The sequence below is a fragment of the Sorex fumeus genome, unplaced genomic scaffold (genome assembly GCF_029834395.1).
Source record: "Sorex fumeus unplaced genomic scaffold, SorFum_2.1 ptg000037l, whole genome shotgun sequence".
Lineage (NCBI taxonomy): Eukaryota > Metazoa > Chordata > Mammalia > Eulipotyphla > Soricidae > Sorex > Sorex fumeus.
In genome coordinates this window covers 9,689,750-9,705,388 of record NW_026606094.1, presented here as the reverse complement: position 1 = coordinate 9,705,388, position 15,639 = coordinate 9,689,750, and the positions used below count along the sequence as shown (strand labels likewise).

The following is a 15,639-nucleotide window of genomic DNA, read 5'->3' as shown; positions in this document are numbered from 1 at the left end:
GATGGCCAAGTCTCACTAAAAGTTGCACCAGGTACCATCATTGCATGGTAATTGGTAATTGAGTGTGAGATGTTATTAAAAATGTGAGATTCTTTAAGTTGAACCTGGGAGTCAAGCTTCAGGATTCAAATCCCTTGGAAAGGCCATGCCCCATGCCCTGCCCGCCCCTGCCCTGACCCGACTCTACTGGAGTATAACTGATAGCATAGAACATCATCAGCAGTTTAGAACTCCTCAGAACTACTAAAGAACTAAATTAAGCATCACTTACTGGGTGTCAGAGATTACTGAAAGCCTTTAAAAAATATATCGTATTTAACCCTGAAAGGGTTCTATGGAAAGGATTGTATCATAATTCTGAATAAGTGATGAAAACTAATCTAAGTACTGATTGGTTTAAGCAACTGCCCATGATCCGTGTCATACAGTGGCAGGGATGGGATTTGAATCCTGCAGCTTGACTCTCACGTTCAATTTAAAGAATTTCACATTCTTCTTGGGCTGAAGCAATAGCACAGCAGGTAGGGTGTTTGCCTTCCACTCAGCCAACATGGCCGACCCGAGTTTGATTCCTCCGCCCCTCTTGCAGAGCCCAGCAAGCTACCGAGAGTATCTCGCCTGCAAGGCAAAGCCTGGCAAGCTACCTGTATTCGATATGCCAAACACAGTAACAAGTCTCACAATGTTACTGGGCCTACTCGAGCAAATCGATGAACAATGGGAGGACCATGACATTCTTTATAACACCTCACACTCAATTACCATCCTTCAAGTCCATTTACTTCCTGTAGGTGCCTCCAAGAAGGATACATATTACATATTGCCATATGATTATGGCACACATATAACTTATTTGTTCAGTGATCAAATCATTAAAAGGCAACTTAAAAGGTATGTACAAAAATGGATAATAATATGGCAGGCCCTTGTAGAGGGAGCAGAATTTCACCTGGGTCTGGAATGAAGAAGGGAATTCCAGAAAATAATGTGAGATGTAACTGAAATTCAAGAACACATTACCCACCCAGGATATGGATGACTGTTTATTTCAAAGTCATACATATAAAGAATATAAAGAATTATTTGTTTTTTTTTTCTTTTTGGGTAATACCCGGTGATGCATAGAAGTTACTCCTGGCTTATGCACTCAGGAATTACTCCTGGCGGTGCTTGGGGGACCATATGTGGGATGCTGGAAATCGAACCTGGGTTGGCCGCATACAAGGCAAATGCCCTACCGGCTGTGCTATCACTCCAGCCCCTAAAGAATTATTTCTTTTTTTTCAATATTTATTTATTGAATCACTGTGGGAAAAGTTACAAAGCTTTCAGGTTTAAGTCTCGGTTATGCAATGATCAAACACCTTTTCCTTCACCAGTACTTATTTTTCACCACCAAGAACTCCAATATACCTCCTTCCCAACCCTCCAAATGCCCGTGAAGCAGATGAATTCTACTTAACACTCTATCTACTTTGATTACATTCATTCTTTCGACAGAAGATGAATCATTATTTTTTTTTCTTTGTATTTTTTTTTTTATTTTATTAGTGAAGCACCATGAGGTACAGTTGTAGATTTACAAATCTTTGTGCTTGGGTTTCGGTCATACAGTGATCAAATACCCATCCCTCCACCAGTGCCCATTTTCCACCACCATGGATAATATTCCCCCCACCCCCCCTCCCACCCTGCCTCTGTGGCAGGGCATTCCCCTTTGTTCTCTCTCTCCTTTTGGGTGTTGTGGTCTGCAAAAGAGGCATTGAGTGGGAAACATGTTCAGTCCATAGTCCACTAAGATGAACCATTATTGTTTAGAGTTTATACCCACCAATCGGAACTGCTGAAAAGGCATTGTGAAGTAATTTGTTTTCTACAGTTGGTTATGAGAACCATATGATGTTGCATGGCCACAATAGCGGCTGTGCGATTTTCAATTTCTGATATTTTACTTATTAAGCCTTGAGGTATTTTTTCCAAGAGCCAAATAATTACAAGATTGGTTTCTGTGGCTCTAGAGCCATGGCCATGCCGGAAATCCTCTCGTGGGGGGCAACTCGTGACCTCGGTAGGGCGTGAAGGACGAGCCAAGAACGCTCCCCTTCCCATGAGGTTTCAGTTGCCCCATCACTGCCGGTTCATACCTGGCTTTCCAAAAAGCTCCAAGGCGGCCACCATCTTGCTGCCCAGGGGGAAAAAGACAGAAGAGCGACCCCCTTTCCCTCCCAGGGAGGCATGGCCCGTGGATTAATGCATAGTCCATTCACTTTTCTGCCGCAAGCTGCTGAGTTCTGCATTAAGTCCTTGTTAAGGAATTATTTCTTAGGAAGAAAGATGGCAGGCAGGTGGAAGTCAAACTGAACACTGCAGTTGTTGAAAGTTGAGTTCACAGGTATAAACCTCATTCTGGTGATAGAAGAGCTCCTTTCACTATTTTTCTCTTAAAAGTTAAGTCATGATAATATTAAGATGATGCTTCAATAATATTAATCTGGCATCTAGATATGGAAGGCTGCATAATCCATAATGAAGATACTGCAATATCCAGCTATGGCAATGGCCCTGGCCATGGAGTCGAGAGCAGAGAATGAAATGCTATGGGGGAAGCAGGACCAGTAGGTCACTATCGAGTCTGGTAAGGCAATAAAAAAACAAATGGCTGATGGCTGTGATTCTAAAGTCTGAACACACAGACAGGCAGAGAAACATTTCTTTATGAGGAGAAAAAAAGGCCTATTGAACCTAAGAAGCTCAAAAATCATCAGTTTTCAGTGGGCTGCTGTAATACAAAATAGAGTATTTGACCTGTATGACAAGGTAAAAGGCAGTAATGCCCATAATAGAGAGAATTTATATTTTATTTTCAGGGTATTTCCAGTGAATTTGATTCACTGCAACAACTGCAGCAGCAGATAATTTCCCAAATGAAACATTTATACCTTTCAAACATTTGTTCTTTCCCTGTACACAGTGTATTGGTCCTGAAACTCTGGTGATTCATAAAGTGCTTGTCTGGAGTCCCTTGAATCAGAATAACAGCAATACTTTGCAAATAGACAATGACATCTTTTAAAACATTTAACAGGTGGTCTTTCCACTTCTTGGCAACAAAAAGCCACAATCAATCACCACCATCAATTACACAAGAAAGAACTCAAGCTTTTGCTCTACTTAACAAGATTAACGACAAATGCAGGCATTTATGTGTTTTCTAGTGTAAAGCAAAAAGGAGGATTTAGGATAATATGGCAGGGGTATTAAATGAATATATTACTGGGTTCCCTTTAATTATTTTTGATATTTATTTGGGACCCTCTTGGCAAGCTATCAAGAGTATTCTGCCACACAGTAGAGCCTGGTAAGCTCCCCGTGGCGTATTCAATATGCCAAAAACAGCAACAACAATCTCACAATTGAGATGTTACTGGTGCCCACTTGAGCAAATTGATGAACAACAGGAGGACAGTGCTACAGTGCTATTTATTTGGGAGCCATACCTGGTGGTGTGGAGGGGCTACTCCTGGTGCAGTGCTAAGGTATCAACAAGGTTTCCAGAATGAACCTGGGTTTTCCACATGGGGTCCACCCCTCTGTGTCATCTCCCTGGCCCTACTGAACACTCTTCGTGAAAATATATCAATCCTATTTTTCCCTGCCGGCTTCCTAACTTTTTTTTAAAAGCTGTGTGGTTAGAGTATATGGCCTTTATTATGTTCAGGTTTCTACCATCCTCCACTTTTGAGTCTGGCTCATAAATGGGCGCTGAGTTTTGTCAAATGTTTCATGCCATCTATTGATATGGTCACAGGGTTTGGGTCTTTCCTTTTATTGATACCAATTAACTTGCATATTCAGGCTGCTGAAACATCCCGTAAACCTGAATTAAAGCACACACAATTATGAAGCACAATAATTTTGATTCATTGTGGAGTCTGATTTGCTAGTTGTTGAGTTTTATAACTTTGACATCAGGGTAGAGTTTATTTATGATGTGCATATCTGTTATCAGGATAATGCTGGCCTCCTAAAGTCTTTGGAAGTCGGAGGAAAGTAGATTTAAATTCTTTCAGGTGTTACATAACATTCATTGATACAATCATCGGACATCTTTGAAGAGCTCACAATTCCCCCCATTGTCTTCTATCAATGTGATCCAAAGTGGATCATTCTCCATCCAAAGTGGATTCATTCTCGCCACCCCCCACTTAAGACCACTGCAAAGAACCAAGGGGGTGGGAGTAGCCTAAATATGATTAACAAACAGTTTCTGTTGTTTCCTTAAAGAAGGCAGAGTTTCAAGGGTGGTTGTGGTGGGGTGAGGGGGACTGAATATTGTTTTTCTGGAAAGGGGGCAGTGGGACAAATAAGTTGTGTACCTCTGAATTAAATAGTTTCCATGGACATGCCTCAGTAATCTTGTGCAAGTTTCCAGTAATTTGTTTTTCACTGGATGCTTGCAGCATACTGTTCTTAAGTTTTTATCACTATAATTAAGTCTTGGGTTGTATCCGTTTTGGTTGAGGGCTATATCTGGATTCTTTTTCCTTTCCCAATTTAGGGAAGCTATCTATTTCTTCAACATTCTCTATTTCTTCCTCTCTTTCTTGTAATTGGGACATCTACAATGTGGCTATTTTCCCTTTCTATACAGTTCCAGAGAATTCTTAGGTGCTCCACATTTTACTATCCTCCTTTCTGTTTTCTCTGAATGTATTTCACAACCTTTAAATTCAACAACTCCCTGGAAAATTGCTTAACATGAAGCCCCTCTATTATAGTATTTAGCTTAGTTATAGTCTTTTGAAACTCCATTAATTTTGCTTAAAGACTTTAACATTTTCTATGACCTTTGAGTAAATCTCATTTAATTTGCCCATGGCTTTTCTGATTTTACTTTCATGGCTACAGTTGCTTAAAATTCTTCTTCAAGCAGTACTTCAAGCAGTACTCAGGTCCACAGCATTTGAATGGTCCCTTTCATCTGGGTTTTATGCATCTCCCGTGGCAAATTCTTTTGTGTCACCATTATGCTTAATATTGTAGGTTCAAGAACCATGCTCCTCTTTGCCTGCTGGGTAGACCTTCTATTTGATGTACAGGTTGTGGATGTAATCCTTTTTTCACCAAAACATATTTGGGTGTCTGGTACTTTATAATGGCCTCTCCTGCCCCTTGATAGAATTCAAGCCTCCGAGGATATTTCAAATGCCTGAGCTAGGATGGTGACATGTTTTTACCCCTTCCTGTGTCTTGCATTGTCTGGGGGCACCGCTCCCTCCAGTTATCCCTTTCTAGGGCATATATTTCACTTTATTAATCATTTAGTTGAAAATGCCAGAGGGAAGTTGATATCTTTATGATCCACAGTTTTGCTGGAATCCATCCTCCAGTGAAAATCCTATCCATTTTCCAGAATTCAGAAATTTATACCCACTTAGAGTCTTCTTTCAATTTTCAGAGAGAACTGGGTTTCTACATGCCAATCAATTCCCAGTTCTTCCTGGGTACTCAGATGGAGTGTGCCTTACCCTCCCCTACAGCTAAGTAGTGATCATGGTATTAAACTTTCTGATTGTCAAGTCATGCATCTTCAAGCCTCACTGTGCCTCTGTAACTTTAAAAAGGTAATATGTACCTAAGTACCATAAGTACTATGAACACTCAAGTCACGAAGTCCAGAATTTAAAAATAAATTAAGTATCGTAAAATCTAATCATGATCATGGTTTCATATTCCTTCTTGCTTTGTCTTAAAATATCAAAATTGGATCAGAGGAATAGTCCAGGAGGGAGCTAAGGCACCTGCCTTGCCTGTGGCTGAATCCAGTTTGAATCTCATGCACCACATTTGGTCCTCTGAGCAAGGCCAGGAGCCACTCCTGACAAGGGAGCTGGGAACAGTCTCAAGGCACTGACAGGTGTGGTGCAAAATCCAAAATAAATCAAAACAACAAAACCGCCACAAGACATTGAATATCTTCCTCAAACACTTTTGAGATCTAAAATTACACGCACAAAAACACATCTTGCTCAGTTTTAAGCTTCCTGTTTTGGGAGTGATTTTTGCCATCTCTTATAAATATCAGCTCTGTGGAATAATCACTGCAGCTTTCCTTTCTGCCAAAGCAGAGAACTGTGTTAAGGCAAATATACTATGATCACATGCTATTAAGTGATTAAGAAAGTTAATAGAGGTGACAGGAAGGAGAAACTTCCTTCGTCATCCACGCTTCTCTCCCTACCTTTCTTCTGCAAACCCCAGATTGGGGATGGGTGGGGGCACGTTAAGGGGTTTCAGAAGAGAAAAACTCTTGGATCCTGGACCTCCAGAGGAAGACTGGCAGTGACAGACATGAGAAAAACAGCCAACTGCCAGTATTTGTCCATTCTTTAAAACTCCTAAACTCCAAGCATTTAACTGCTAAAGCTAAAATGTACATTTTTAGCCTGAACATTCCTTTATAACCATTAGTAGTTGCTGCTGTTTGAGTCCATACAAACATGCAAATACTTCTGTCGTATTGCTTAACACTCTTCTTGTCATTCCTAGAAAGAGAAGGTTTCATGGTGGGGGTCGAGGGGTATTTAGGGAGAAGATTTCAATTCACTTTGCTTTGACTCTTTGGTAAATATGGTGAGCAACTTCATTCAACAAATGGAATGAATTTATGAAAGATTAATGAAGGCTGCTTTGGGGAGGAAAAATGAGATTTTAGATAGCTGAAAAGTTCAGGTATGTGATCTTCTTAAAACACAAAGAGAGAGGCAAATGGACATGTGCTGTTGATAAGCTACCTATATTCAGTATTCAAAACCATCCTTTTAGGATTATATCTCTCTCTATGTTCAATATATCTTCCTATATCCACTATTCAGACTGTCCTTTTAGGACTGTATGTCATTCTAAAGTCTCAATATCACCCTGAAAAAATTTTTCCGACTGTCACTTCAAATGGCAGCCCTATCTCTTCTAACACCCATGCCAACAGTGACAAAGACCATGGTTACCTAAATGCCTGGTACACCTCCACTCATTCTGAGCACAGGCTGGGCATTCTACCAAGAATACTATTAGCATCTTCACATTCTGGTGAAGCTCTTCAAGAGTAAGACTATTTCAAACTCTTCAATTGCAAGATGAAGAGCCAGAAACGTACCCCACTTCTGTGCCATAGAGGCAGGCAGGGGGTAGGGGGTGGGGGTGATGGGAGGGAACCTGGGGACACTGATGCTGGGAAATGTACACTGGTGGAGGGATGGGTGTTGGAATACTGTATGACTGAAATCCAATCATGAACAGCTTTATAAGGGTCTAACTCACAGTGATTCCATAAAAAAGTTTTAAAAAATGTGAAATGAAAATTACTCTTAAGAATAATGGTTTTAATATCAACTAATTTTAATTCTATAAAAGTATAACTATATTTACTTAAAATGAACTGAATTTTCTAACAATTATTCTGAAATTAAACTTTGTGATAGATTGTTCTTTTACTTCCAGTTACTGCACTTCTAATATTCTGATTCAATTAGATTATGGCTAACAACTTCATATTCTTCCATTAGGCTTTTTGTTTTAGAAGCACACTTTTAGTTCTTTTCTATTTTTAGCCAGGATTTTGTTCCATGAATATGCACTAATGCAGAACAGTATTCTCAATCCAAGGATCCCAGATCAGAATACATAGTTTAGATAGCAAAATATATCACCTATAACATACTGGGATTGTTATTTACATTTTACTAAAGATATATGAAAAGAATAATTTTCCAAGGCTGGAGCAATAGTACAGTGTTGGATAACATTGGTTAGTCCTTTCTCCTCTGCCACAGGGAGTTTAAGTTTATTGAGTTATACTCATCACAATGCTCCCGAGGCATTCCCATCCCTCTGTATTTATCTCTAACCTCTCCATTGTGCTCTGCTTCCCCTATCTGTTAATCACTTATCTCCCCAAGTAAGACCCTGTAATTTGTAAAGTCAATTTCTTGTAGGGCCCTAGATTTCATATATGCAAGTGAAATATTGCTTTGTTCTTTTCTTTATGTACTTTGCATAGTTTACTTTAGAGCAATGTCCTTTTTTGTATAGACACAGGAAGACATTTAACACCATGCTTTTGTAACATTGGAGTTAATTGACTCCAAATATTTATTCTTGGGCATGTCAGATTTACTCAACTTAAGCCTCAGTTGCCCTTCGTTCCTAGCACCCCAAAAGGAGGGTCCCAATGAAGAGATTGGGTGGACCCAGATCAAGCTGTGAGCTATCCTGGCATCAAAAAGGGACAGGTCAAGCACCATAAAACTTATAACAAGAGCATAGTCATCGACAATCTGTCATGATGCCAAAAAAAGTAACTGGTAGGTACCCTGCTAGGGTTAGGAAGGACTAATCTGGCCTGTGGATTATAGTTTGGGATATATAGCAAGATGTCCCCAGGAGAGCCACAATTTAAGCTTACTATATTTCTTACTGTGTTCATACAAAATGACTAGAAATATTACTAAGAAGTAAATTTAGGATGACCATTTATACGGATCTGGACTAAGGAAAAGGGAAAGTTAAAAAGCCCTTCGGTATTCTGCCCTAAGGTGAATCTACTTGCAGGAGGAGATTCTGTCCCAGTCCCAGCAGTAGAAGCTTCCCCTGAGGGAGGTGTGTACCTCATCTATGTGTAACCGATACCCCAACGCTGGGTGATTTATCTTTATAACTAAGTCTGTGATATGGGACAAGAGAGAAGATGGAAATACAAAACAGTGGGATTCTGGAATGAGGGGCAGAGAGTGAGACTAGGACAGGATGGAGATTGGAATAAATGGCAACTGATCACCAACCAGTCTTCCTTCCATTTCCTCCTTTGTTCGTACATTACTGTTCACTGTCTAGGGTAGGGGAAGTGGCTTTTGATCACCGAATGCATGAATTGAGTCTGCACATTTTGGAACACACAGCACAGCAAGTAGGGCATTCGTCTTGTACCTGGAAAACTCAAGTTTTCTCCCTGGCACCCCATGTGGTTTACAGAATCTAGACAGGAGTTATTTCTGAGCGCAGAGCCAGGAGTAAGGCCTGAACATAGGAAGGTATGGTCAAAATACAAGTTAAAAAAAGAGAGAAAGAGAGATTGTTCTACAAAGGGGACCATGCTCTGGCAGAAACAATGAAAACTTGTTCCAGCTACAGGAATAGAGGCTGCCCTCTGCATTCTTTTAATTTATCTCTGCTAGGCTATATCTACACAGGCTATCAGGAAGACACTAATACACCTAGAATACCTGCTAGATAAAAGGAAAATTGAGGCAGGTGAATATTTGAAGCAATACCTAATAATTTTTGCAAAGTTAAAGACAGAAAGCACCCCACAGTTGCTAAAGCTCAGATAACACAAGTGCCACTTTAAAGAAACAAAACAAAACCACCATCCCCTAAATATAGGCATTTCCCAAAGTATGGAAAACTATGCCAAGAGAAAATGATAAAGAAAGTCAGAGGATAAAAACACACCTTACCCTTATTAAGTCAAAGACAAAAGCTTCATCAGACATCATAAAATATGCAAAAAAGAAAAAGAGCAAAGGAACTAAAAAGATACTCTCCATCAGAGAGAATACATGCATGGCCAATAAGCCAAGAATGGATATGCATAATTGCTTGTTAGTCAAGAAGTATAAATTAAGACTATGAGATATTGACTCACAATGATGAGAATGGCTATCATCCACATGTCAAAACACAAGTGTGAGAAAGATATGTAGAGAGGACACCTTATACATCACTGGTTGGAATGTCAGCTGGTTCAACCAATGTAGAGTTTCTTCAAAGTTTAAATACAGAAATTCAATATTACCCAGTTACTCACATCCTGGTGATTCCATGAAGAATATGAAAACATTGTTTCAAAGACATGTATTGCATTTACATGCAAGCCCCCCCCCCCCCCGCCCCATGTTTACTGGAGGATTATTCACAACAGCTAAAAAACAGAACAACCTAAGCGATCACTGAATTGCTAATGAATAAAGATGCGATTTAGATAAACACTGGGGGACTATGAAGAAGTAATGATAAAATCCTGCACTTAATTGCAATGTCATGAGTGAAACTAGGGCTATTACTCATAGTGAAGACTGAGAAAGACAACTATCATGTTTTCATTCACAAGTGATACATAAATGAACAAGGCAAATATGTAAAGAATAAAAGTTCAAGATACAAATAAAGTTCTAACTCAGAGGCTCCTAAACTTGCATGCCCTATCTCCTCCTTTTCAGAAAATTACTGTCTCCCTGGAATTCTACCTCCCTCAAGAGAATAAAAAAGAAGATACTAATGCCCTATTACACCCATGTTAATACCCACCAACCCTCACACAAATTCTTCCAGCAAACATAGGGTGTGGTATCATCTACATCAACAATGCTGTTTTAGCCTGTAAAATTAATTCATGGTAACCACAGGAAAGGGGGAAGATGAGTTAATAAATCAGGAAGGTCAACAGTGTAGTGAAGTACACACTTGGACTTACAGTAGTGATCCTAATGGAGTAGACAGAGATGTTGCTTTCAGTGACAGGATACCTAAAACTTACACAATGTTATAATGGAAAACTACTTCAGAAAACTTTCTTTTTTGTGCCACACTTGACAGTGCTTAGGGCCTTACTCCTGGCACTTAGGGAACACTCCTGACACATTATCCCCATGGGATAATGGGGATCCAACCTGGGTCACTTGCAATTGGTCACCTGCAAGACAACACCCTACCCATTGTACAACACTCCAGCCCCTTCACAAATTAATTTAAAAGAAGAAATATTTAGAGTGTTAATAGATGGTAAAAAATAAAATACGACAGTTCTATATCTAGTGAAATTATTATTTGAACATGAAGGAGAAACATTTTCAGACAAAAATATAAAACGGATTTGTTGCCAGTAATTCTGCCTTGGAAGAAAAGTGAAAATACGTTCTTAAGATGTAAGTTAATTAGATCAGAAACTTGAATCCACATAAGCAAAGGATATCAGAAAAAAAATGAAGGTAAATATATATATATTATTTCTGATTTTCTTATTCTTTATAGTTTACTTTTGGAGGATTTTCTTTTGGTGCTACATTCAGTAGTGCTCAGAGATCACTTTGATAGGGATTAGGGAATCACTAACAGTATTGGGGATTGAAAGCCAGTCAGCCATGTGCAAGACAAGCCACCCTGCCCTCTGTTCTCTCTTTGGCTCTAACAGTTTACTGTTTAGAACAATAATAGTATCAATGTACTGGGCGATTATAGTAGTGACATAAATGACATAAGCATGTGAGGCAGAAATTGAGAATCTTTAATAAAAACCTAGTTTTGCTTACTTATATGAAGGTAGATCTTTTTTTGTTTGTTTTTTCATTTTTGTTCTTTTGCTTTTTGGGTCACACCCGGTGATGCACAGGGGTTACTCCTGGCTCTTCACTCAAGAATTACTCCTGGCGGTGCTTGGGGACCACATGCGATGCTGGGACTCGAACCCGGGTCAGCCACGTGCAAGGCAAACACCCTACCCGCTGTGCTATCGCTCCAGCCCTGATCATTTGTTTTTGAAGGTAGATCAACTGTGTTTTGGTAAAGTCTTTTAAAACTATACAGCAAATAAGTCTTCAATATGTCTTCATAAAAACAAGCATGGGGCTGGCGAGATAGTATAGTGGTTGAGGTGTCTCCTCTGCCTATTGGGACCCTATGTCCATCTCTGGTACTTCGGCACTGTTGCATGTACCGCACCCCAGAAATCTCCAGCACCACAGGATATGAGCATAATCACATTCTCAGGCCTGACCACTGACCCGCTGGCCAGGTTGAGAGAGATTTGCCAGAGGAGGCTACTCTGCTTCCTGCGCATCACTGAAGAGCCCCCTCCCAACCTAAATGAACAAGCAAACAAAACCCAAGTGTAATGGCCAGGTAGATAGCTGAAAGTAGAGTAAGAGCATATTACTTGATACACCAGGGCACACCATTTCTCACTGAACCGAGCCAAGTGTAGCCCTGGTGAGCTCTGAGCAGGGCCAGGACAATGAAGGCCTCCATAGGAGAGCTGAGAATTATCGGAAGTGACTCCAGATCCTTTTACACACTGGTGGGGAGGTCCACCCCAAAAGAACAAAATGACACAGACCCAAGCATAAATCATCTATCACAAGATGACATGCAATGAAATAAATATTCATTATAAAATATTCGTTGAAATTAGAGAAGGTTTTATAAAGCAAGGGTGGGGGAGGAGAGCAAACGCAAGGAAGTGAGGACTTTCCCGGAGATTGCAAAATTTAAGCAACTCTATGACATCCTTAGTTTCAATACCCTCATTATAGGACGTCTGAATGACAAAGAAACACTGCAACTAGATGCTGTTTTCAGGAAGCCCCTGTCAAAAAAATAATTTGGCTGACTACAAGGGAAAAAGATGGAGATGATACAACATGCTAAAGCAGCGCAAATGAAAGTGGAAGGAGTTCTATCAGTTTAAGTCAAGGCAGACTCTATAGAAAAGTTTGTCAGGGATAAAGAGAGGGACTCTAGAAGATGATAAATTCCACAAAAAAAGAAACAAAGCAGTTGAAAATGTAGGAGTTTTACAGAGCATGGAAATACATATGACAATACTGATAGAACTGAAAGGAAAATTTAACAAATTGGTTATTATACTGAGAGATTTAACTTAGAAATGTGTTCCACTCATAAAGGAGTGAAAAACATAAGCAAAGTTCTCATTTAATGCTTGGGGGTCCAGAAAAATAGGCGCTTGCCTTGCATAGGACAGCTCACCTAGGCTTCATCCATTGCACCACATCTGGTTCCCCCTAGCCTACTTGGACTCCTGAGTAGTCTTATCCATTGAGTAAGTACACCTCCAGAGCAATGAACCAGGAATAGCTTCTGAGCATTGCCAGGTATGGCCCTCCAACTCAATAAAAATAAACAAACAAATGTATTTTTAATAGACATAAACTGATAGTTATTTTATGACCCAGTAACATCCAGTGTAAATTCAAAAGTGTAAGAAATAACTTATTTTAAAGTTACACGTGGTCTACAGAATCCTGGTCTATAAGGGTATTTTATTTTTCCCATTTAGGTTTGTCCAATCACGCAAAATATTTACTTAAATAAATATTAGCTATGAACCTTTGAATCTGAACTTGACAACTAAGTAACATTAATCTATATTCAACTACAGAATTCTGGCCTATAAGAATACTTTATTTTTCCCATATAGGTTTCCCAATTCAAGCAAAATGTTTACTTAATAGCTATTGAACCTTTGTATCTGAATTCGATGACTAAATTATGTTAATCTATATTCAACTCCATAGTGAGATATAGTTTCATTAAAAATTAATCCCAGTTGCATTTTTTAAATATAAAATTTTGTATTTCAGTCATCATTCATTACTATCAACCCACCACTTGATTTAATATAGCATAAAAACAATTAGGATGACTGCTCAAGTGGCTTGCAGGGTAAAGATGCCACATTGCTTTGTTATGAATCAATAGCTAATTTATTCACTTGAAATGACCCCAAAATTAGAAATGCAAAGAGATACAAATTAATGTGGAAAATAAGAAGAGTAGTTTTTTCAAAAATAATTTAAAATAAAAAATGTATGTACATTAAAGAACTTTTAACAATGACATAAATTTTATAATAAAGGTTTATCAATTTAGGTTATAATTAGGACACAGTTAAATAACTCAAACCTCAAAACACTTAAACTAACTGCAAATGTGGAAGGAACCTATTATATAAATTATAAGTTCATAGAAAGACAGGAAAAATGGTATTTTCTTCACCTATATATATATGTATGATTAGAATAACAACTAAAGAGAAAATACAGTATTCACTCTCATCCTTTAAATTATAGTGAAGCAATCATCTTTTATACCTGGCTAAGTGAAAGAAAAAACCTGAACTTTCAGTTACATTAATAATACTCAGAAGAGCACACCAAAAAACCAGAGTTATGAAAAATTATTTTTCATTGATGAATACCTATTATAAATTTTCCACAGAAGAAAGTTCAAAGAAGGAAATCATTTTAACCATTCAAGGCATGCCCTAAATAGACCCACCTGGCATAATTCCAATGCCTTAAAATTGAGCACAGGTAATTATTTACCGGATAAAATGGACTGATATTCTTTCCCCTCTACAAGATCGTTATTACCGAAGTTTCTTTCAAACACCACTGTGCATTAGAATTTAATTTCACTCAACTTTTCACTAAAATGTTAACCAAGAAAAGTACATCTCCACACACTGTGAATACTTGCTTATTCTGTGAGTCGGGCAAGGTAATGGGAAAGAGATGGCACTAACCTGACATGCATTATAAAGGAGTTGATGTTCTAGTTTTTTAATACCCAGAATCTGCTGAAACATTTCATAGAGTTGCTCCTTGCTCAGAATAAGTTCAGACACAGCGCTGAGGGACAGTCTGTTTGGCTGCTTGCACAAGTCCTCTTCCCCCCTACAAATGGCATCATATTTGGCTATCCACGAGCTCAGCACCGTCTCTTTGCTCAAGCCATCAATTTCAGGCAAACTCCGCACACGTTTTTCGATGTTTTTCTTAAAAACCTCTCTGAAATCATTTGCAGAACATCCTCCACTTTGGACCATTCTGGCCACTCGATCGCTCTTCAGAAAAACCTGAGAAATAAGAAGCAAACGAAAAAACTACTGATCATGAGGCATGGACATTAACGCAACTTATTCCTATAATCCAGTCATGACACCAAATACTCTAAAATTAGTATAAATTTAAAAAAAACCCTTCATGGCAACTAGTGATATCATAAAGACTCAAATCTCAAATACTGAGAGGTGAGTGTCGAGTCCAAACTTGACCTTGATCTACCAACTCTCTCCCACCCGAATCCATGGGCCTTTCTGTACTAAATCTTTTAAGAGTTGGTTAAGATGACAGCTTTCCTGTCTGTTCTTGGGGCTTCTGGCTAGTTCTTCAGCAGGAAGAAAGTCCCTGTACTGCTTAGGTGAGCATATGAAGGTGAATAATGCAGGAGATTTAGCATCCAAGTGAAAACCCATCATATGGACTATTATTTAAAACTTCTCCACTGTGGGTTTATCTGTCACCACTTCTGGTTTCCCTGGTCTCCCAGCAACTCACATACTCTCAAAAACTGGAAAGAAAGAAAATGATCTAAGAGATTTCTAAATGTCCATCAAGAGGTTAAGTATTTTTTTAAGAGAGACTACACAACAATGAGTAATCACATTATTAATATGGCAATTTCCAAGAAATGTCAGACTTGGTCTTAACCAATATCAACAAATTCTGTCAATATTCATTAGCTATTTATTCTATTTATTCTGATACCCATATTAAGATTCTGCTATGTAATTCCTGCAGATCTCCTCATGCAGGACTTCTTTCATTTCTTCTTATGACAAAAATTCTTCCAGAAAAGCCCACAGTACTATTTAAAATGCAGCTCCAGTAACTTAGGTATCTGAAGATAGTGGAACAAAATTTGTATCAACTTATGTTTCTCCTTTTTAGTGTACGGTCCTGGGAAATCGAACCCAGAACCTCATAAGAGAGGCAGGGCTTCTGT

The 15,639-nt window shown here is 38.9% G+C and overlaps 1 protein-coding gene across 8 annotated transcripts in view; it reads right to left on the bottom strand.

The window, feature by feature from the left end:
• The window catches only part of CADPS2 (calcium dependent secretion activator 2), a 546,904-nt gene that overhangs the window by 325,008 nt on the left and 206,257 nt on the right, over positions 1-15,639 (bottom strand). For all 8 annotated transcript variants that reach the window (XM_056118152.1, XM_056118156.1, XM_056118154.1 and 5 more), the window contains exon 3: positions 14,378-14,710. In XM_056118152.1, the coding sequence (XP_055974127.1) occupies positions 14,378-14,710 (333 nt within the window). The remainder of the gene's footprint in view (positions 1-14,377; positions 14,711-15,639) is intronic.